Consider the following 25400-nt stretch of genomic DNA (forward strand, 5'->3'; position numbering starts at 1 on the left):
GTCCTAGCAGATAAACTATTCCTACATTCTTTTGTAGGTAAATCTGTTGTAGATACCATAGTATCAAATCCTTTCTCTAAGCCATTGCATAAATAGTTAACAAATTTTTTGTCAGGATGAGAAATTAATTCTTTTGCAAGTATAATAACATTAATTGGAGTAGTAGCCAGATATGGGAAATCATGTAGTCATTGACCTTGCTTATTTGTTGTTATTTTCTCAAACTTTTGTGAAGAGTTTACTGTATGTGGCTTAGATTGTACTTCAGTCCTACCTTGAGAGGGGAAAACTTTTTGACAAGATAATAGGGTATGACCAGCGACTTTACATCTGCTACAGATATGTGAAAAATGACAAAAACTCCTGGTACAACCCCTACTGGTATTAAAATTATTGCACACCTCCCGCCCAGAATGATAAATTTCCTTTCTACCTAACTTATCAGTAGTGTCTACCTGCCTTGATACTTTATCTGGGTAGTCTTGATACGCCATGGAGGTTTGCATAGGACAAAAAGCAGTAGTGTGATCAACCAAATTACAAATTTTGCAAACATTTACATTCCCACCAGCAACTATTAATGAAAGAAGATCCCTATCTCTTTTGCTCCAGTCAACCTTAATCCTTCTCTCCCTTAAAAGAGCTGCTGATTTTGCAGAAAACAATTTATGGTAATCATAAAATCTGTCACCATAAAAATTACTAATATCTATAATCTCATCTTCATAAGCATCTAGCTCTGCTCTATGGTCAGGGTAAACTGATGACATGACCCTCTTAAACTTGCCAAATGCCTTAATGAATTCTTGAATTGTGAGTTTTCTATTAAGACGGGGATCTGGCTTCCCAGAAATATTTAACTCTAACCCATTAGCTGCAACAGAGTGAATTTGGGGAGTTTCATAGTTTGGGATAAGCATAGATGCCAAATTAACATCCTTACCGTCAATGATTTGCTTTTGAATAGAAGGAGATATAATGTCCACATTAGAATATTCATCCGAACGCACTCCACATGAAACATTTCCAACTTGTGGTCCTGAGATGAAAGATGCATGCTCTTGTGTATTTCCATGTAAAACAGTATTATTTCCTCTGTTAGAAATTTCACTCCTATTCCCAATCCCTGCATGGTTGTACCACTGTTGAAGGTTGAATTCGCGATCTCTACCTGTGTCATGAGTACAATTGTCTCTGTAAATTAGCTGTTTAAAGGTCTCTTGAAGTCCTTCAAAACACTGAGCTATGTTCCTGTCTGTTCCACCATTTGAAACACTGCTTCTGTGTTGATGCACTGATTCTGCTAAGGTAATTGGAAGAGTGCTCTCTGGTGAGGAATCTGTGTTAATCTCATCACTAACGGTGTCTGTCTGTTGTGTCTCTAAAGATGTTACTCCATCAAAACAATTCTCTAAATAAAGTTGTTTTAACACTTGTTTTGACATACCAGAAGGTGTTCTTATCCCCTTTTTGTTAAGTTCTTCTTTTAGTTTGTTTATTGTCCAATTAGAAGGGTTATTAAAATCCCATTGGGTCTCATACGGAGAACTCCTAGTTTTCCTTCGAACACCTTTTCCTCTGCCAGACATTTTGTTGTCAGTTAATCCAAAATAATGTTTATTGTTTCAGGTTATATAGTTTGAATTATATTTAGTTGTTTAAAAACTGTCATATAGCTTTTGTAAAGTAATCCAAACACTGAAAGTTCAAGTTTTTAGCTAAAACACTATTAGCACTATTAGCCAAGATTATTCTATAACTGCTTAATCTGCATTTAGATAAATGAATACTCAAGGCAGCATACACAGGTTTTTAATACACAACTTCTTAATGGGATACTCCTAAGTGGGAGGAGTTAAAACTGCACCCAGATTAATGTATCAAGAAACAAAGGACAAAGGAAGCCAAATGCCACAAGTGGTCACTAATTAACAAGACATGTATATTTGTATTGGAACTGATGAAATTAGACCTCCTGCTAAGAACATGTGATAAACTTCATATCTAACTGATTGACATATGATAATAAATCTGTTTCATCTCAACAGCAAAGAAAATACACATCCTGGGAAAATCCTAAAATAATGACTATTGAGTAATTAAAATCAAATTATGTATAAACATAACTTATATAACATATAAGTACCTAATAAATCCTTTCAATGTTAATTTCAATGTTGCACATTCAATTTAAATTAAAAATTAAAAAAATGTATTCTCAATTAAATGAACATTTCTAGTGAGCATTTTAGACATTTACAACAAATTTACACATGACAAAAATATTCATACCAACATGGCATAGACATACACAATATTGGTTCAATTACAACTCAAACAATTATACAAGGCATAGGTTTCTATTTGTAGTAGATTTTTTGGCAACGATTATTGTTAAGGTTTTAATTAACACATTTGTTAAAAGTCCTATCATAGATGAAAAAATAACAAGCATCCTTGCGATGTTGTTTACTAATAAATAAGCTTTTCTGTATAAGTAATATATTAATATTTTGTGTTTGAGACTCTTTTGAAAGCCAATTTAGTTCTCTTCATAAAACAATTTGTTTTACGGAAATAGATTTCTTGGTGAACTGGAGCAAATCGTTTTGATAAATTTTGTTTCTTTGCTGATCATTATTACAATTGTGTTATTTTGGCAAAATTGACAAAAACAAGGATGTGTCCCCAGTACACGGATGCCCCATCCGCATTATCATTTTCTATGTTTAGTGGACCGTGAAAATGGAGTAACAACTCTAATTTGGCATTAAAATTAGAAAGATCATATTATAGGGAACATGTGTACTTAGTTTCAAGTTGATCGACCAAAAGCTTTAACCTGAAGTGGGACAGACGGACGAACGAACGGACCGACGGACGAACGGACGCACAGACCAGAAAACATAATGCCCATAAATGGGGCATAAAAATCATATTTACATGTATGGCATACACAATATTGGTTTAATGGAACACAGTTTACACTAACATGGACATTAAACAGCATCATGCCATTGGTTGAATATCTTTGGATTAAGATGTATTCAACCAATCACAATGGTTTTAAATTATGCATTTCAAATTATTTCTCAGGCTGATTTATTTTCTAAGATATGAAATTGACAGATACCTTAAAAATACAGATTTGAAGATAATGGTATATAATTTGGACATTTTCTGAATGTTGGGACTCAAAACAGTCATTTTTTTCTCACTATGGCAAGTTAACGTTAAAGCACTAAAAGAACTATATACATATCATTTTATCGAGTAGGTTTTCGGTTGATGTAAACACAGTACCTTATAAATATTCATAATCTTTACTTTTCATTCAAACATTAAAATTTCAGAAAAAACATCTAAATTTCAAAATAATTTCATGTAGACTTTTATTGAACATGTTGAATCAGCAATCCTGCTTGCCCCATTCATAAAAACAAATATACAGTATATGCATTCATCAATAAAAGAGGATCATTTTAACACACCAAAAAATAATACATGTACTTAAATTTATGATGTAAATTTACTGAAAACAGGATAAAAATTTACACTAAAATGTTTCATAATGATATCTTTTAATAAATTCCTTCATTTTATGAATATTTATTGACTACTGTCTGTATGCAAAGTCAGTCTATTTTTAAACATTAAAATTTGAATGTAAAATAGGCCTTAAATAAATTAAGACAAATTGTAAAAGATTCAATCTTCATTCAAAAGTCATCTATTCTTATAAAAATCAAACATTCAAATGGAAATACTGAAGTTTTTGGAATGTTATACTGATTAAAGCCATGTAAAAAAACTTATTTTTCCAAGTAATTTTTGACTTACACCCCCCCGCCCCCCCTCAGATGTGGTCCTTTAATTTTCAAAATGGGATACTGTTGATTCTATATTATTTATGGGGTATACATGCCAATTTTCATGGATTTCTTGTAAATAGATAAACTGAAAATATTAATGTCCAAAGAAGTACAGTAGATTCCGGTTATTTGCATAGCCTATTTGTCAGACAAAATTATGCAATAAAGCGGAGTATGCTTATATCCGAAATGCCAAATGACAGAGTCAAATAACATCGATAGAACAGATCAGTAAAAGAAATCCCTGAAGAAAGATGAACGTCTGTAATCCACATACAATATACTGAATGTTGATTTATTCTAATAAATTTTTTATGTCTACTCTAGTGTCATATGTGTTATTTTATTTTGTTTCTTTAAATAAAAATTATAAACACATTTATTTTTAGTTTATTTGCATTCAGACTTTCCTTTACCTGGGATACGAAAATAAACTGTTCTAAAAATAGATTTGTTTCTATGACCCATATGTACAATGTACATTGTTAGGCTTTGATTAAAATAAACTTTTAAACAATACTTCACAGTTTATAATTATTTTAACAATAGATGTGTAATGAATTGCTGTTGATATGCAGTTGGGCACTGAAGTAACAACTTGTTAGTTTCGTATATGCAAAGCAGTAATGGTGGGGCCCTGTACGGGTTAATTGCTTGACACAAGTGTTGAAAGTGAGAAAATATAATAATTAAAAGTAAATGCTCTTTTCATAAAATATTAAAAACAAATGATTGATGTATAAAATTCTTTAACCATATGTAAATGCCCTATAATATTAACATTAATACAGATCACCCCAAGCCCAATAGAGTTCACATTGGTTATGATCGATAATTAGCAGGAGTTTTTGTTTTAAAAATTAACCCCAAATGTAATCTATGGACAATTGTTTAAATCCAATCAATTATTAACACCCTTTGAAGTAGAATGGTCAGTGTTTTTACAACAATTATCTGTTTGACATTTTTATGACCTCGAGGCTTAAAATAGAACATGGGAAACTTTACCTGTGTAGACATCGAGGTTTATTTTTAAATCAAATTCCATAATATAAACACAAAAGAAATTGTTTTAAAACTTTATTTCAATAACACAAAAGTAAATATGAAATAATAACGAAAATAAGGATGCATTCAAGAAAAATATACTTACCAAATGACCGTTTCCGGTCAAAAATCTCGTCAGTTTAACTAAGCATATCTAGACGGCAATAATTTTCTATGCAATAAACCGAAAGGCCACTTGTAGAGCTATGCATATAACCGGACAATTTAACATTAGATGAATGGGAAATGGTTTTGTGCAGGAGAAAACTATGCAATTAACCGAATTATGCTATTAAGCGGTATGCAATTAAGTGGAATCGACTGTACAAACTTTCAATAAGTTTGTTAGCTAACATTGGAAAAACCATAAAATTTCAAACACCTGCAAAATTTATTTTTTTAATCCATGAAAAACTGTTCCTCATGAAAAATAATGGAATCCACAGTCAAACATAATTTCTTCTTAGAGGTACCATTAAAATCAATAAATATATTGCACTTAATCCTGGAGTGACAGTAGATTCAATATTTTTCCAGAGGGAATACTTTTTTAGAATTTTTTGGGTAAAAGGCTAACTTCAAAATTATGTGTTTAACAAAGGACAAATTTACTATAGGGTCTGTACACAAAATTTTAAAAAACCAAATCATCTTCCATAAAATCGATTTTTTTCCTTAATTCATGAAAGCATATATAATATATGAATCAGCAGTATACACTCATTTCTTTTCATTTTTTTTAAACAATTATCAGCGCTAATCCTATTACAAAATCAAAGCCTCTCCCCAGCCAATAAAAAACACCCCAAACTATTCTCAAATGCATAATATGTTTTTTCACTCCATCTTAAGATTAATAATCCAATAAAAAATTATACTTAATAAGACTTTATCTTAAGGTATCAATTAACATAATTAATAAATTATTTTAAATCATAATCTAGCACTTTAACTTATTCTTGCTGTGTGTCCCAATATTTTTTTTGTTGAAGAAACAGAAAACATTTAACATATAAAAAGGGTTTTAAAGCTTTTACATTGTATTCATAAAAACTTTCAAATCTGTTTAAGCAATAGCTTCCTCTGGTTTTCTTAGTGCTGATTGCCAAAATAAAAAAAAAAAACACAAATTATAATGCTTGTTGTTTGGAAAACAATGTTATGACATCCCACCCCTTTTCCTCCTTAACTTTCTCTCACTTTTTTGGGGAACACTGGGACACACTTTTCCCCTAAATACTTAAATTTAAACAAATTATTTTTTTCTAATTGAACACAAGGTTAAGGATTAGAGCAGCCATTACATGGATTCATTTTCCTCCTTCTTACAAAATGGTAATACAACACACCTATAATAGCAATACACAAGCCATAAAACATTACACACATGTTCATATCACCTCTACTTAAACCCGATGGATATTTCAGTTTCTCCTCCACCTGATATTTACTATTTGCTAATTTTTTAGAGACAGGTAAATGATTGCCAGACATCTTAATTTTGTCTTCCAGCTTCTGTCTTTTCATCTGTCGTATATCTTTGATTTTTTCTAAGTCTTTACTTCTCTGCATCCTTTCCCACCAATCTAAATCAACTCGAGATTTTTTTACATCACTCTTGGTGTTGAAAGCAGAAGAATTTTTCACAATGTTTTCTTTATCGTACATTTTAACTATAAATTTTAAAACTTCATTTTTATCCCACTCTCGATTACTGTCATCTTTTTCAATCCCTTTTCTGCACTTGGGACAAACTCTTTCCGATGGAAACATAATCTTTGGATGTAACGGATCCTCTGATTGGTCACCATGGAGTCTTTTATTTGCTTTGTTATGAGCGTTCCACAGCCACAAGACTTGGTCAGAAGCTGAGGAAATCTGTCTTTTATCTGCCATTTTAAGAAAATTGTTGACACATTCTTTGCAGCCAAAGAAATATTTCATATAATCTGTAATTGCATTGATAACTTCTGCATAGAGAAATTTTGGACCTAAAAAATTAAAATATAGCAGTTCATTATTATAAAAATAAAAGTTTGATAATGCTTATTTAAATGATTTGTGAAGGTTTTAAAAAGATAATGTATAGTTTTATTGTACATTGTTATAGGTTAACAATAAATAGATGTTAATTCTTTACAGTGTTAATAAAAAGTCAGAGGCCCCTGCAAGAATAGTTGTATAAGTTCTTAAATTAATGGTTCACTTTGGGATGTCAAATTAACTGACCGTCTTAGTGGAAGAATAGGGCGAACATAATTGATATATATCATACAGGATTAAAATCAGAAGTATTGAAGATATTATCTTTCAATTACAATATATTATTGCTGTTTGAATACAGAGAAATGATCTTAAATATCTAGCATAGAGAAAATCCTCCCACCTCCCCAGACCCCAGAAACTCTTAAGGTTGATGATGTGTTAAGTATAAAACCATGCATTATATAAGAGTTATGGATAATAAATAGCCAGTTTCCCCCTAAATCATTATATTTGGAGGTAAAAAAGTTTACCTACAACAGACAGACATTTTGAAGAGCTTAATTTTCGAAAAGAGAAAAATTTCTTCTGCACAATGTTAACTTCATACAGCTTATAAGAGAGCATCATGTTTGTAATTTCAACCATGTACCAAATCTAAATACAATTAAACTTATTTTAATTAGTGAAAAGAATTCAAATTTTATAGTAACACAACTAACTTACTGTTTTTCCCAATGATGTAAGCATTAGCTGTCAGTGTATGAAACAATGTCCACATTGAACAAGGGTAACCTCTGTATCTAGATTCACTCCCTTTACAGCCAATCCAGCTGATCTTTTCTGGTAAATATGTATCTACAGACTACAAAATAAACAATCAGTAATTATCTCCCCTATGACTGCAAATAAATAAAACAGTCAGTAGTTATCTCCCCTTACAGACTACAAATTTATAAACAATCAGTAATAATCTCAACTTACAGACTACAAATAAACAAAATGATCAGTAGTTTTCTCCCCTTACATCCAATCTTGCTGATTTTTCCTGATACATAGGTATCTACAGACTACAAATAAATAAACAATCAATAATTATCTCCTCTTACAGACTACAAATAAATAAAACAGTCAGTAGTTTTCTCCCCTTACAGCCTACACCACTGTTTTAGTTTGGTAAATATGTATCAAGAAATTGCATGCATATCGGGCAAAGTAAATCCCCTTCTTTTTTAAACTTGACTAAACATTCCATGTTTTCAGTAGGGATAACAAAAATTTGAAGTGTTGTCTCACAGAATTATAAAGTTTCAATCCAATTTACAAGTTTTGAATTAAACACTTTTCAGCAGTGATCATATAGCAATGAATAAAATCAAACTTCTATCTACCTGTAAACTGTCTATATAATACACCCAGACTTCTCCTGTAAGTCCTGACGATACAGTATCAATCCATGTCTTTATTCTCAGTAAAAATTTCTTTAGATAATCTTCACCTGGGAAATACTATAAAAATACAACATATACAGTTTACTGATACAGAAAAGTAAATAGATTACAAGTAAATTTGAAAGAAATTTAAATTTAAAATAAATGAGGAATGTTTCCATGAGACTTAGATGCCCCCCTCTTGTAATATGCATGTTGTCAATAGATATTGGGTGTTTGAGTACTCTTACTGTTCAATAACAAACAGTTATGTTAATATCGATCTGTGATTGGTGGTAATAAGCATTGCCTATAAGTTTCATATCATTGGTTTATGCAAAGTTAAGTTACAATGTGGAAACGGAAAATTCACCATTTTTTCATTTATAAAGAGACATCACTCAAGAACCGAAAAAAAGTAATGTCATCCAAATTTGTATTGATTTGTGTTTGGTAGTAATAAGCATTATGTATAAGTTTCAGTTCGTTTGGCTGTGGCAATGTAAAGTTAGAGTGTAGAGTCAACAAATTTCCTACATTTTCAATTCATAAAGGGACATAACTCGTAATAAAAGTGACACCACCCAAATTACAATTTATTTGTGATTGTTGACATTTGGTTCAGGTAAACTAAAGTTAGAGAACAGAAACCAATTTTAGGACATACAGCAACTTTAATGTCTGTGCTACTTGGCAGGGGCTTAAAAAGTTGTATACTGCAAAAGAACTACTTGTTTAGATATAGTTGGTATTTTATAATATCTTTTCCATTTATCTAACAAACTCAGATAATTTCTATACAATTAAGAATACCTTTGTAAGAACTCTAATGAAATCTTTAAGGGCCTGTAAAGCTTTTCCGTCAATAGATTTCTGTATAGCTATTTCTTGTCTGAAGCTGTAGGATAAAGCTGACTCTAAATCTGACATGTATACAACTGTCCTAAAATATAAATAACATATTTCTTCAACATTTTTTTATCTTAAAATTCACAACTGTTGAAAAAGGCAATTTGTGTCATACACAAATAAAGATGTCTGTAAAAATGATATAATTTTAAGTTCTTGATATTGTTTATTATTGCAGTATTCTATTTGAAAATTTACTGTAGAAAAGAAAAAGATATTGAGGTATATTTTACTATCACATTGATTTTTAACAATATATACCCGGTATTTAAGATGTTGTCTCATTGACTTCCACCTAACAAGTCTTTTATTACAAAAACAAATTGTGCTTGCTATTATGTGTGATGTAATCTAAAATAATCATTTCTAATTTTAATTGTGAGTGCTGTTAAAGAAACTATAAATAATGTAATCTGAAATGGTCATTTCCTTTTTCAACACTGTCAAATGCCAGGATAAAGAGAATAATTGGAATTTGTCATTCCAGCTTATTTTCCAATCCAAATGGAGCTGGGGGAAAAACCCACACAAAGTGGCAATCAATAGTTAACAACTTTTGTAAAATCATAAATTTTTGCAAGGTGGGAAAGGTTTCACAAAATTAAAGCTCACATTTCAAATTGCATCATCAATTACTTGTATGCATACAGCTGAAACTGCAATAATAAATCTTTTATTTTTTACTCCATTGTTCAACAATCACAATCATAAATGTAGGCAAAATTAGAATAACCAGTATTGTGGAATGGTATTCATAAGTGAAGTCTTACCCATTAGTGATAGCCTTTGTGTGCATCTTATTCTTAACAGTTTGTTCTGCCATCTTAGGACCTTCTAGTTTCTCTTCATTATTATCCTGATCAGCACCTATAAGCTTTTTAATAATAGCTACAATGGTTTCACGGTCATCAACTCCTCTGTTAAAATAGAAAAATATCTTTATATCAAAACTGTAGATTCTCATTTATGTATCAGATCTTGCAACTGCCTCACATTATTGAGAACTTACCAATTACAATGTTTAGGCAAGTCTTAGCCTGGTCTATATCTACATATATGTACATGCATGCTTTGATTGATCAGTTCTAGAACAGATATCCATGAATGCAAATTTTAAATAAATCAATCAATTTGAAAAGTTGTTTTGATATTAACTTTAAGGTTTTCATTACCTTTCTTTTTATTTTAAAATTAGCTGTTAACAAATAAAAGATTAAGGTTAGCTGTATTTTCTAATGTTTACTTAAAATATTCAATGAATAAATGAATGAATGATTTTATTCTCATAAACTAGTACATAGCTACAGAGAAAAATAACAGTTTATATATAATACATATTTTGTTTCGCATGTGTGAAAATAAATAACAATATAATAGTATTAAAGTTCCTTTTACCAGGTGGACAGACTTTCAATGATATGCCACTTCCATATATAGTTTGGTAGATTCAAGTTTTGTTCTTTTTGGAAACAAAGATAATTGTGCATGTTTTTTTTCCTTTGCACAGTATAAATCAACAGATTATATGCATTTTGTTTTGGTATTGAAATTCACATACTCATTATGCTCATTAACCATTAAATCTTTTAAAAATTGGTGAATTAATGACTCTTACATTGTTCCTTTTCCTGCACAGTTCCGATGTCACAATTAATTCTAATATGTTATTGTGTCACAGTAAGAGGCAAGTGTTTAATGACATCATTTAAACTGATTGAACTTTGAACTAGAACTGGGTCTATAGTCTATACACATTTTAGTTGAAGAATACTAATAGCATCATAACTGGGCTGTTGGCACTGTTATCATTATTGACTTACTTGGCTATATGTTCAAACCTTCCATCACCATGGAGTAAGAATAAGGAGGGTAAATGTGTCACTCCAAACTTTACTATGTTTTGATTGGTTACCGTCCTTATCAACAAATGTTTATACTGGCATAAATCTAGTATCACCTGTAAACAATGTAATTTAAACAAATTGTATTCCCTTTCTTGGATAAGCATAAGTCATGTTAGTAAGATTAGTACGGTTATTCTGGGTAAAACTGGTAAACATTGAACAGTCCTAATTAAACAGCAGAAACAGTATGCTTAAATGTGGTTTTTGACTATAAAATCTAACTGGCATGAAGTTGTCCAAATGAAAAGATAACAAATTTAATCCATTTTAAGCAACAACTCCTTTAAAAAATGTGTGCTACAACAAATGATATCATTGTTTTTTAAACATGACTCTTACTTCCTATTAAGAAATATTTCTTTTATTATAAGAAAATAAATAGAGAATGTGTCCATGGTACAGATACACCTGCATATAACTTTATGAAGGGACATAACTAGATGACTATAAAAGTGATGCCACCAAAATTGAAAATTGATCTGTGTTTTATGGTACATGTAATAAGCATTGTGTATAAGATTAAAAAAAAAGATAAAGTTGTATGCTTTGATACCTTAAAGCTTTAGAATTGTTACCTGTCTGCCAATATAAGACTCTTCATGTTCAAACAGTAGAATGACATGTTTATGTATATCTTTGGATTCTTCCCAAATCTGCTCTACAGCACTGAAAAATATTTAATTTATATCATGGGCTATTTCTTTCAAGTTTTCTCAGACATTTCCATAAATAGAAAATAACAGATTATCCTTATTATAGAGAAATGTAAACTCAGGATCCATACATGCCCTCAAAATGACATACATGTACTAAAATCTAATGCAACCTCTTTTGGAAAAACAATCAATGCTTTATTTTTTTGTTCATATCATGGATATAAAGAACAAATTACAATAAGTAAGAAAATCATGTAAAGCTATATGCAGCCTTTTTTTTAAATCCTTTTAAAAGTTTTAAGATTACATACACTAAACTTATAAATAATATATGGTGATACAAAGATTGATTGTTATTTGCTTTACATCCAGTCCCTAAATTTTAAATGCCTATTTCATTAAACTCATATTGTTTTACTTCTGTCTTATGATTAACGAGGAAAATTGATAACTGTAGATATTGGAATTCCATTGCATTCTACTGCAGTGTATTAGTATGTATTTATCAATGTTTATTGTATTGGTATGTATTTATCAATGTTTATTGTATTGGTATGTGTTTATCAATGTTTATTGTACTTGTATGAGGGTTTTAAAACAGAGAAGAAAGATATGGAATAGATTTGTATCTCAGGTAGTATGTTGGGATAAAACCAGGTTTAATGGCAGCAAACATCTTACTTGTTTAATAGTTTCTCTGTAAATCAACTGAAATTGTGCAGAAAAAAAACCAATAATAAAGTGCACATATATTCTTGAAACAAAGAAAGAATGCAAAGAATATTTATGAACTACTGAAATTTATTTATTCCCATTTAAGTATCATGATCAACACCTACTTCATAGAAGAATCACAAGTGTTGTCACTCATGGAGCAGGATTTGTCAACTCTTTAAGATCATGTGATATAATTGCCAGTTTTTAGTGTGGTTGTCTAATTTTCTGGTTATTGTTAGTGTATGTTTTTTTCATTGTCTTTTGCTTTTTGCCATGGGTTGTTTCTTGAATTACAAATTTTCCATGACCCCTTGGTATCTTTTGTCTTTTTTTAGTTGACTCTCTTACCTGAGAGGCTGTAATGCTGGCCATGACTGAGGTTTACTGTCCCCTACAAACTGACCTATATAGTTTATAACCCTCCTACCAATGGAATCAGTATCCTGATCGTGGATTGGCTCTCCTCTGTATGCTTCATCAGCATGCGGTGGAAAAAACTGAAACAATACAAATTGAATAGCATCAATATTTTGTCAATGGTTTTGCTTAGAGAAGTTCTTTTTAAAAATATCTCTGTGTTTCTTTTTCACAAAGAGAATCTAGACATTGCCATTTGTGACTGATGTCAAACTACAACAATGTTAATTGTAATAATGATAAAAAGAATGACAGCAGTTTTAAGGGCTTACACAGAAATCATAGAAAATAAAACTGTTCCTTGTATATCCGGTACTGTAAATTGAGTTATCATGTTTGGGTTTATTTATTTTTGCTTTTGTTGAACAATTAAGACTTATAAATGCAAGACTTATCATAGTGTATGTGTACCTGCAGATGCTATCAAAATTTTTTAAATGCAACTTTCTAATTTTACACCTATATACATGATATATGCTAACACAATCTTAGTAATAATAAAATATTGCAAAATTACTTAATTTACAGTACCTGTATATATTCAACATTTAAAAAAAAGGTTGTATGGATTTCAGATTTTTTGTTATCTGTATCTTTTGTTTTTGTTTTGTATTGTTGAGTTGTACTGTTACAAATAAATATTAACTTCCACACATTCCCTTGTTCATCCTTATTGCCATAATAGTAACAACCCATTAATAAATAAGAAAGCCTAAATAATATCAAATTTATTTCAGAATTTATAATTTCCAAAAAAATTATAAAATCACAGGTCAATTTCAAGAATAACATTCCAAAAGGTTTAGCATGAAACAAAAGCCTTTAAAATCCAAGTGTTGACATTGATTTTGTAGAATCAGAAAGTAAACAATGGTATCATTGACATTCTTTACTTAGTTCTGTATTGATTTCTATATATAAGAGCTGATTTCAAGAACAAGAAAATAATATAAAATTATATAAAATCGTATCAATCTTTTTATAAATTTATGTTGGCCTATTCATCTGTCAGAGGTATGAAGTTTTCATGGAGATTGGTGAAAATTATAAAAAAAAACTGGAACAGACCAAAAATCAAGACCTTTTAAAAATTGTCTAACAGAAAAACCTGGAGCACCATTCTAAATATTGAATAAAATTTAAATTGAGCTTTCTCTCATCATGTTCATCGATGAGACAGATGAATAGCCTTACATGTATACTATACTATACTATACTGTCCTGTCTGACTTATTTTGACAGTTAAAGTGCTATATCATGTACATTGTATGACAAAAACTACAAAATTAAAAGGGACCATCATGATCATACTTAAAATTTATAAATCCCAACAACCATGACAAACAAAATAAAGCTGGAAGTAAATCGATCCACAGCTTATTGACACTATGTGAAAAATAGACTGACAGTCTATAATTTAAGTGTCTTTGGGTCCAGAATGCCAGATTGTAAAGATTTCTATCAAATTGAAAATGTTCATTCTTTTACCAAAGCCACTTATAGTTTGAAATTTCCATCATAGTTAAAACATAATTCTAAACACTGAAGGTTAATACTTAATCACTCTGGAATGAGACAGAACATTTTCAAAATCAAAGCCCTTTACAATGTTAGTATTAATCATATTTTTTTTTAAAGTAAAGTTATCAGAACATACTCAATCAGTGTGCAATGTGTTATAAATTTACTACATAAAATTGAGAATGGAAATGGGGAATGTGCCAAAGAGACAACAACCCAATGTATGCTTTTTATGTTTTCCACTTTTTATTAACAGTATACAATATACATTTATTTTTGGCCAGAATATTCGATAAGTAATTCATATTTCTAACTTCATGACAAGTACAACAACTGAACACAAAGAACAGATGTTGCAATTTTTTTTTATCACGTACCAAGTTTTAATTGATTTGCATACATTTCCATCAATTAAAATTTGGCTAGTCAACAGGTAATAATGACAGGTGATTGATCATTGGATACTCCATGACCTCACACTCGTTCATTAAAAAAAAAGTTAGATAAAAACTTACACTAGTAACAGTTCATACAACAGCCATATCCATCCCACATGTATGCTACAAATCTTTCACTATCAGTATTTGATACATGTATGTTAAAACAAAATGTACACTTTTCAGGTGACTGACCCGAGACAGGAACAATGTTAGGGGTTGTCCTATGTCATTTCTTCATGTTTTCTTTTATTCCAAGAAATTGATAAAGTCATTTGTATGTCATAAGTTTTACAGGACAACATAAATACATGTACTTACAATTATTGCTGGGTAACCTTGTATGTCATAATGTACTTACAATTATTGCTGGGTAACTTTGTATGTCATAATGTACTTACAATTATTGCTGGGTAACCTTGTATGTCATAATGTACTTACAATTATTGCTGGTAACCTTATATGTCATATTGTACTTACAATTATTCCTGGGTAACCTTGTATGTCATAATGTACTTACAATTATTGTTGGGTAACCTTGTATGTCATAATGTACTTACAATTATTGCTGGGTAACCTTGTATGTCATAATGTACTTACAATTATTGCTGGGTAACCTTGTATGTCATAATGTACTTACAATTATTGCTGGGTAACCTTGTATGTCATAATGTACTTACAATGATTGCTGGGTAACCTGGTATGTCATAATGTGTACATACAATTATTGCTGGGTAACCTTGTATGTCATAATGTACTTACAATTATTGCTGGGTAACCTTGTATGTCATAATGTACTTACAATGATTGCTGGGTAACCTTTTATGTCATAATGTACTTACAATTATTGCTGGGTAACCTTGTATGTCATAATTTCTACATAGTGGTATGTTATTGTTCTGTGAACAATCAACTGCTCCAATTGAAATCACTTTCTGCCATCCTGAAATTAATATATACCATTTTTATAGGGTGAATAAAATTCTTGATGGAAGAAAAATTACCAATGTTTAGCTTTTACAGGTCTTATTTTCATAATATTCAAGCTGTTACATGTGTTACCACAACACAATAGCCATGATAACTGCATTACCATGAAACTGTTATAGGCTTAAATTTCAAACTAGCATTGAATAATTTTCTTCCTATTTCCTGTCATGATGATGAATGCAGGAAATTCACATCATTTTGGTGTCATGTCGATCCATGTCCCCTCTTTAAAGGGACATAGCAACTCTTTTTCAAGGTATATACCCTACATGTTAGCACCTGTCCTACATTTTGTACATGTACATGAAAGTCAGGAACCTGTTGTTTGGTGGTTGTCATTTTCGATGTTGTTCATAATTATATAAGTGTTTCTTGTTTCATGCTTTTTGTATATAGATACATTTGTACATGTATAGGTAATTAGACTATTGGTTTTCCTGTGTGAATGGTTTTACATGTACACTAGTCATTTTGGGAGCCAGTTATAGCTTCAGGTTGTTCAGTGTGAGCCAAGGTTTTGTGTTGAAAACAGTCATTTGACCTATTGAAGTTTACTTTCACAAATAATGACATTGATTGAGAGTTGTCTCATTGGCACTCATACCACACCTTCTTTTATCTACATGTCTGCGTATATAAGCAATGAGTGCCAATAACATAATGTGTTTAGAGTGTTACATATGATTGTATATATATATATATGAGAAGTTTTATGTTTGTACTTTATATGACTATCATTCTCATTAGACATCAAGCAAATGTCAAGGGAAAAGTATGAGAAAGTAGTACAACAAAACATGTTGTCCAACAGTTAACCTTATTTCTATAAAAAGATCATGGTTCATGCATAAATAAATAATGATTGACAATATTGTATTCTTTATACTGATCCATTATAATATTGTGAATTCAGAATAAAACATGAGTTGACTATTGTGAGGTTTTTATTATTTGCATATATTTAAATAAAGATACATGTTATGTGGCTGGGTGATGATCCCAGTACTAAGATTTTCCGTTTTAGTTTCAGACATACAGTTTTTACTGAAATTGATATAATCAATCTCACATTTATTTCCATCCTTCAAATATTGCAATTATTTTGAATTTACAGTATGTATTTAATAATGAATAAAAGAAAAAAATATATCTTTAAAATATTTTTTTCAAATACATATATACATGATATATATACATTATTTTGTACATGTCATGTATGTATACACATGATAAAAATCAAAGCGCTGTAAGCGCTGAAGGCAGTTAACCAAAAACCAAGGCAACCGTAATTATGAAAACTGTGGCAATGTTGCCTCAACATTAAACATTCATATATAGTACATTCATGTTTATCTAATGATTTATTTATTAAGGCAAATAATTTATATGTTATCAAGGTTTCAAAAGCAATGCATATATCAATTTATATTTTTTATGGTGAGTCTGCAGTGGTACAAGTTCCCAATGATTGCAGTTGTTCTACTTGGTAGTTAACCTTGGTTTTATTTGACTGCTAGAAGTTCAATTTGACGTAGTATGAATATGTTATAGTATGAATGGACTGGTTTCCCTGGAAAGAAAACTGAGTTTGTGTTCTATAGTACAAAAGTTATGAGACACGAATCAGACAAATGTTCACTACAACAGGGATCAAAGATGAGGTCTGACTGACTTGCCCATAGTAAATGTAAATGATTTGTTATTTTGTCCCATTCATATGAATATATATAATTTAGGGGTGGGGATCTCAACGGTTTTCAAGTTCTCAAACAGGTAGGGGTAGGCAGAGGATTTAGGGGGCAGGGGGCCCGGCCCCCCTTTTTGAGAAAAAATTTGGTTGCTTATATAGGGAATCACTGGAGCGGGCCCCTCTTAGGTCAGTCAGTGGGCCCCACTTATGAAAATTTCTGGATCCGCCACTGGGGGTAAGGTGACCCTAGGGACTTCCCCTACATTTCATTTTATTTGTTATATTGTCCCATACATGAATATATATGGTTTAGGGTGGGGGATCTCATTGGTTTCCAAGTTCTCAAACAGGAAGGGTAGGGTGACCCAAGGGACTCCCCCTATATTTCATTTAATTAGTTATATTGATCCATACATGAATATATATTGTTTTGGTGTGGGGATCTCGACCGTTTCCAAGTTCTCAAACAGGAGGGTTGGGATGACCACAGGGACTTCCCTTATATTTCATTTGATTTGTTATATTGTCCCATACACGAGTATATATGGTTTAGGGGTAAGGATCTTGACCATTTCCAAGTTCTCAAACAGGAGGGTGAACAGTGACCTCAGGGACTCCCCTATCTTTCATCCGATTTGTTATATTGTCCCATACATGAATATATATGGTTTAGGGATGGGGATCTCAACCATTTAAATTCTAAAACAGGAGGGGTGGGGTGACCCCTAGCGACTCTTCCTATATTTCATTTGATTTTTCATATATATTGTCACAAACATGAATATATATGGTTAAGGGGTGTGGATCTCGACCGTTTCCAAGTTCTCAAACAGGAAGGGGTGGGGTAACTCCAGGGACTCCCCTATATTTCATTTTTTATTTATTATATTGTCCTATACTTGAATATATGTAGGGGCGGATTCAGACGGGGGAGGGTTGCGGGCTTGCACCCCCTTAAATTTGCAAAGCATGGGTTGTTCTCAGCTTAATAAAGAAAATTACCATAATTTTACCTCAATTTTTTTTTAGCCTCGCTCTGCTCGGCGAAAATTTAAGTTTGCGCCCCTCCTAACCTAAAATCCTGGATCTGCACCTCATATGGTTTAGGGGTGGGGAGCTCGACCGTTTCCAAGTTATCAAACAGGAGGGGGTAGAGTGGCCCAAAGAATGCCACCTATATATCATATGATTTACTTACATTAAGGTATATATAATATAGTTGCATTATTTGTGAAAATAAAGAATGAAACTTTCAGCTACTTTAATTGACCCTTCAAAATTGAGAAAAAACAAATAACCCCTCGAAATTGCAGTAATATGTTTACACTTTAAAAGCATCTCACATGCATTATCATCATTTATCATTTATAAAGAAAATTTAGACTGTGACCATGAACATGTATATTGTTAGGTTAGATATACTGTTCCCAGCTGTCATGTTGTATTGGATTTTTAAATTAAAATTTATCAAAAAGTAATTTTTAGTTTCTGAATAAAATATTTTTTCTGCTTTTTCTTTCTTTTACATATATCTTTTGGTTTACAATACTAGTGTTTATATTCATTTACCATGCATAGATGTATTTTTTCACCTGCTTGGATTTATTTTGTAAATGATCGTCAAACCCGGAATTACCCTTATCCGCTTCCGGAATCGGATCCGATTTAGTAAAATTTTGTCTTCACGGCCGCCATTGTTATGTGTTTACAATGTTGTTTTTGTCAATCAGATACGATTTTACTCGAATTTATACAATATTTGTCGGCGATTTTCTGTATAAAGCTAGCGGTTGAACAAAATGAACATCGCCGTCATGAATAATAATGATAAAAATAAGTTTTTAGCTCGTTTAATTGGAGACTTTGGTGAACATGGTGAAAAGGTTTGCAAAGTAATTTCTTATTTTCTTTCAAATGTAAGGCGACTACGTCGGGCGTAGCTAGAAACCAACTATCCTAGTCGAAATTCCGCTTGCAAAAGTGGAAGGTCTCGGATCACCGCTAATTTGTACACCTGCCTCCAAATTGAAAAGCTACGAAAATTTCTTTTTCTAATTTGAAATTGCCGCCAACAGCATGAACAGTTGAATTATATAAGACTACTGACGTAGTTGTACTACGTATTGATGACAAACAATATTCCTACGACTTTTGTCATTTGGGAAATCTAAACTGCTTGTCTTCAGAGATTTTCGGCGATTAAATATTTCATACAATTGTTCTTTGACATCTTAGCTAAAAGCACAAGTCATAATGAACTACACAAGGATTTTTAATAAGCACTACTTCCTATGTGTAACTTTAAAACTTTTGGATAAATCGACGATCATTTAAGGTTTTTCTGGTCATTTTTTTTGTAATCCAGAATAAAAAGTATTAAAAAAGTGTTCAATTAGTTATATATAACATAGTAACAAGCTAGATAATAACAATGGCAAGTATTTCAGGATTTATTGGGTAGAACACAAATCTAGAGTGCTCGCATAATGCAGCTTAACTGCATAAAAATAGTTTGCCATCCGTAAAATTATTGTTACACCCATAAAACATATCCAGTTTTGTACATATACATGTACATTTGTACATGTTATAATAATTTCAACTGGTATGCAGTAGTATGAATTTTAGCCATTCAAAAATGTTAAATATCATGAACATACATGTACATGTACATGTATCATGTATGCATTTGCATATATTTGCATAATTTTACTTCCGTACTCTAAATTACATACACAAAGAAAAATGTGTTACTACATTATTTGCATATTAATCATGTTAATCATTGTTTTAATTAAGCTGACTGCATCTTTTTTCAACAATAAAAATTATGATTATTGATTCATGATTTACATGTTTGTGAAATCCATTGTGCATGTACATGTACTTCTGTACTGTCATTAAACTAAATTAAAAGGCAGCCAAAATCTACCAATCCAACATGAATCGTTTTTGTTTTATTTCTTTCATTATATTTAGACACAAACAAATACATGCATTCTGGACTCACCATTTATAAAGTGATGAGTCCCAGGACTCACTATGAAAAATTCCTAGTGAGCACCCTGTTCAAGGTTTCCAGTGAGAAACTCAAACTGCATCATTAGTATGATTAGGTATTTGGAACAAAATAAATAAAGGTGAAAATTGTTTAGACCATTTTTCTTTGCATATTAATTGGCTTACATTGTCAGGATGGTATTTGTTAGGTTTTTTTACTTATTGAGGGGTGCCACCCTTTGGCCACAAATCTTTCAACAATCTTTTAACTTATTCATACCAAATTCTTTCCTTCGAAATCAAAATTTTAACGGTCAATGACAGTTGACAGCCACAGGCCTAGGTGGTCTCTGGTATTTGTATTGCCGCAACTACATTTTGTAATATATATTCTCTTCCATTTGCATAGTCATGATAGTAGAATATATATATATATATATATAGTGGAATACAATGTATTTATCTTTATTGATATTTGGTAACAAACTAATTCTTTTCAGGCAATTTATGTACATGTAGTATATATATTGTAACTTAGACTACTATAACATGTGTTGTTTTTATTATTAATCCATCAAAGACAAGTATTACGATGATTACAACAATCAGTGAGAAGGCCAGGACAAAGATATAATTAGGGTTAATGGACCTAATACCTTTTAATTTATCTACATTGTACTTCTGCTTCTGCCAGATAATGGTCACAATCAACAAACTGATTAAACTGCCATGGTTTGGTGCCCATACAGAACCACCCCCTTTAAATCATCTTTGTCGTCAAAGCTTTAAAAGCCTCAACTGACAATGCTAATACAACCCGGGAGGGAAAGCGTTCCAATCTGGGATGGTTCTTCTGAAGAATGAGTCTGGAGGTCAATAGTACATTTGCAGTTGGAAGCATTTGGCATTCATGTTTCTAGACAGTGGTAATAGAAGATCTTCCTTTAATATGGCCACTTAAATTTGTTGTTTTCTATTTTATAGAGCATAGTGAGTCTTGCTTCTTTCCTTCTATGTTCTAGAGATGTCCATTTCAGGTGTTGGTGCATCAATGACAGTGATCATGATATGCTATAACACTGGGGTGGTTATGGTGTTTGTTTGATACATAACCAGCTCCTCTTCTTTTAACCATCTCAATTCTGTTAATTTGATTTCTGTTTTAAGGTATCATGAATTCCATACTGGGCTGGTGTATCCCACAATTGGTCGTACTACCATGTGACTAGCGTTTTGTATGCATTCCCCTTTACCATTGTTTAAATTTACTGTCATGACTGTGGTTGATTCTATATTTGGATTTCTTTTTAATAAGGAATCCAATTGTTTTATTTGCTTTATTACAGATGTAAAATTGAGAATGGAAATGGGGAATGTGTCAAAGAGACAACAACCCGACCAAATAAAAAACAACAGCAGAGGGTCACCAACAGGTCTTCAACGTAGCGAGAAATTCCCGCACCCGCAGGCGTCCTTCAGCTGGCCCCTAAACATATATATACTAGTCCAGTGATAATGAACGCCATACTAATTTCCAAATTGTACACAAGAAACTAAAATTAAAATAATACAAGACTAACAAAGGCCAGAGGCTCCTGACTTGGGACAGGCGCAAAAATGCGGCGGGGTTAAACATGTTTGTGAGATCTCAACCCTCCCCCTATACTTCTAACCAATGTAGAAAAGTAAACGCATAACAATACGCACATTAAAATTCAGTTCAAGAGAAGGGTGAGTCTGATGTCAGAAGATGTAACCAAAGAAAATAAACAAAACGACAGACTACATACATGTAAAAAATGTAGCACGCCTATTTCCATTGATCATCAATGGACGTATTTACACTTGCAAATTACGTAAAATCACACAGGTTTGCGTGAACGTTGACATCATAATTCAAAACATTTGAGGTCACATTTAAAAAGTGATTGTTGCTTGACCTGAAAAGGTGATTGGAGTAGATCTAAGGTCATTCAGAGGCAAAATATAGCTACATACATGTCAACCTCTGACAATGGGAAATCATGTCATGACATGACATGATATGTCAATAAGCGTGTGAAAACGCGTGACATAGGTGCGGACTTGTTAATATGAATGTGGTAATGTTCATAATTTCATACACATTTGTGAATATAAAAAAACAATATATATTCTACTGTGTACTTTTATTGTATTAAACAGTGGTCTGTTATGTTGCTTTTAAAGCACCACCACTATAGGCATATATTCAAAACAACTGCCAGTTTCAAGTTTAGTTAAATTTACATTTATTTGATAACAGTACACAATACAAATGTAACATAGTCAAGTTCTGATCAGAATTCAGTGTCAATTTCTTTCTAATTGAAAAGGCTCTCCCACAGTAGGATTTGATATTTGACTGAATTAGCTTCATCAAGATTTGAAAGAATGTCATAATGTTGGTTTTTTTGGCAATTGAAAAATGTCATTGCTCCCATTGCTATTGCCTGGTTAAAACTGGGTAATTCATCAGAAGAAAGCTGGAACTATGAGAGCTGATCCAACAGTTCTGTGATATTTGTATCCCCATTGCCTGTAGAAATCTGTTGCTGTGTTGGCTAGATTTGAAACTGAAATTGAAAAAGAAAAATGTTTTCTAAATTTGATTTCCATTAGATAAACATGTTAAATGCTTATTCAAATAGCTACATTGTATTTCTCCACTTACATGTATTGTTTTTTATCATTGCAACATATAATGTACAAATTATGCGTTACTTGTCACTCAATCATTTAAACTCGAACTCCAAAATATAATTTATAAATCTTGAATCTTGCCGTACACATCGTTTTGGCTTAACAATTGGCACTTTAGACGACGGTACAGGCCCTGAAAGTGACCTCTTTCTGTGCACATTTCCCCATTAAAGTGAATTTGAAAGAAAGTCACAAAATCGTTAAAACTAATCACAAACTACTTACCTTTTACTGTTTGTCCATATAGAAAAATAAACAATGTGGCAGCCAAACAATTACTTCGAATTTTCGATCTTTATCGCCGAATAAGGAAAAAACCTGAGAATAGCGATATCACTAACGACCAAAAAATGAAAAGAACGGAAAAGCGTGTAATTGCGTGTAAAGTGGTGAAAAGCGTGTACATGCCATGTAACAAAATCCTCTCGTGTAAACCGTTGAAAAAGCGTGTATTACACGCGAATATCGTGTCACTTGACATGTATGTATAGCTAAACACCAAGAACGTAAATTTTGTTTATTGCAAGAGGCAATTTATAATATACATTTAAACAATTGAATACACCTTATCGCTATTTGTCCACCATTACTGGAAATCACACAGGTTCCCGAAAAATTTTTGACATCATAAAACTAAATATCTGATGCCACATTGGAAAAGTGATTATTGTATGACGTCAAAGTTCAAGTGGCCTGGTCAGCTGGGAATAGCGATAAGGTATATTGTAAAAAGTCATGTGTCGACCACAATAGTTGGATATGATGGGCGAATGAACATTGGGTGGACAGACCAAGAAGCCCAGAAGAAAATTAATCAGGGCAAACAGACACGATACCCAAAATGGGTCCCTTTTTCTTAGTTGATAATGAAAAAAAATTACGCTCAATCTTAACATCAGTAGACAATGGTAATCAAACCTTTTGTATTAGTGGCAAATTCTTTCCACTTAGGAGCAAAATTTATACAATGGCCACACCAGCTGTTGTAAAATTCAATTATCCATGCGTTTTCTGAACCAAGCACCGCCGGGTAGAATGAGTCGTTAGTTAAAATAACGACATTATCGCTGGATTTATAAAGTCCTTCGTCTCCTAAACATATTGTACATTTTAAAGTGAGTAAAATCCAAAGGAAAACAAACATATTGTCGTCATTGCTTTTCAACGTTGTATGAAAAGGTTTGATTGATTGCAAATCATCTGCACGTCAGCTACAATAAATCTTCCGAATTTTCATTTTTTGACAACAAATTTCCGAATGGATTTAAAATATAGATCCAAGTACCGAAAGATAACTCTTAACCATAAACAACAAAGCGTACATACGTACCTGTACAATCTCGTCCCACAACTAAGGAAGGACCACTAACTCGGTCATTAAAAAAGAACGTTTTCTCAAACTTAAATATAATGATAGTTCAATAGGTCGTTGTGCATGTTGTGGTCCTTCACATGTTAGAGTGGATATGCCACTTATGAAGAATTCCCGAGGGTGTTAGACATACCTTAGGCTATTGCTTCAGTTAGTCACGAATTTCAGTTAGAGATCGATTTATAGTGGCATTTGTAGAAAAATTTATTTGTTGCTATTTGACTAAATTTATGTTTTCCCCTAGTATGTCTATCAGATATTGTTAAATTGTCTTTTGGAACTTCAACTAACTCCAATATTAAAGCATACCGGTTAACTATAGCCGTTTTTTCTTCTTTAATAGCCTAAACTTCCCCATTCTTAAGATTTTTTTAAGTTTGAAACCGGTGCTGCAGGTGATCTGTCTTTATAATCGTCAAAGACAAATAAGACTGCCTTACGCAGTACCTGCTCAACCTGAGATATGTGTTGCTTTTTGTCAATGATGAATGCCAGACAGGAGGAGAGTATTCGACGACTTGACGGGCAGGTCAGTGATGTGAACGTTTAACCTTAGGGAGCTACCATTTGATTTTTATGGGGGCTAGGTTGAAAAATTTTGTCCTGCATTTTTTTAGTTGTAATCTCTGTCCTGCCTTTTTATTTTTCACATGCATTTATGATTGTGGTTTAACCGCATCAAAAATAAATACGGACATCTGATTAGTTTCAGATACTTTATATGATAAAAAAAT

At 31.8% G+C, this 25400-nt stretch overlaps 1 protein-coding gene and 1 long non-coding RNA gene across 2 annotated transcripts; both read right to left on the reverse strand.

The window, feature by feature from the left end:
• Window positions 1-5248: 5248 nt before the first annotated feature.
• Window positions 5249-24547, reverse strand: LOC143063095 (sulfhydryl oxidase 1-like). The gene is made up of 10 exons (XM_076235054.1): window positions 24213-24547; window positions 15736-15836; window positions 12867-13015; window positions 11721-11811; window positions 11062-11198; window positions 10012-10158; window positions 9146-9275; window positions 8294-8410; window positions 7629-7767; window positions 5249-6910 (listed from the first exon to the last, which is right to left on the reverse strand). Exons 1-10 carry the CDS (start codon window positions 24436-24438, stop codon window positions 6201-6203), a joined length of 1947 nt encoding a protein of 648 aa, XP_076091169.1. The 5' UTR covers window positions 24439-24547; the 3' UTR covers window positions 5249-6200.
• On the reverse strand, window positions 22820-23583 carry LOC143063096 (uncharacterized). Its single transcript, XR_012974937.1, has 2 exons — window positions 23520-23583; window positions 22820-23167 (listed from the first exon to the last, which is right to left on the reverse strand). It is a non-coding gene; the product is annotated as an uncharacterized LOC143063096 (long non-coding RNA).
• Window positions 24548-25400: the final 853 nt, after the last annotated feature.

Source organism: Mytilus galloprovincialis, chromosome 2 (genome assembly GCF_965363235.1).
Source record: "Mytilus galloprovincialis chromosome 2, xbMytGall1.hap1.1, whole genome shotgun sequence".
In the NCBI taxonomy this organism is placed as follows: Eukaryota; Metazoa; Mollusca; class Bivalvia; order Mytilida; family Mytilidae; genus Mytilus; species Mytilus galloprovincialis.

What these genes read in the sequence shown, in the direction of transcription:
- LOC143063095 (XM_076235054.1), bottom strand. Translation starts at nt 24,438, where the DNA reads ATGTTTGTTTTCCTTTGGATTTTACTCACTTTAAAATGTACAATATGT. An exon ending in CCAGCATTACAGCCTCTCAG is followed by an intron (nt 11,812 to 12,866) that starts GTAAGAGAGTCA and finishes AATATTTTTCAG; the next exon opens with TGCTGTAGAGCAGATTTGGG. An exon ending in AGGTTTGAACATATAGCCAA is followed by an intron (nt 10,159 to 11,061) that starts GTAAGTCAATAA and finishes CTATTTTAACAG; the next exon opens with AGGAGTTGATGACCGTGAAA.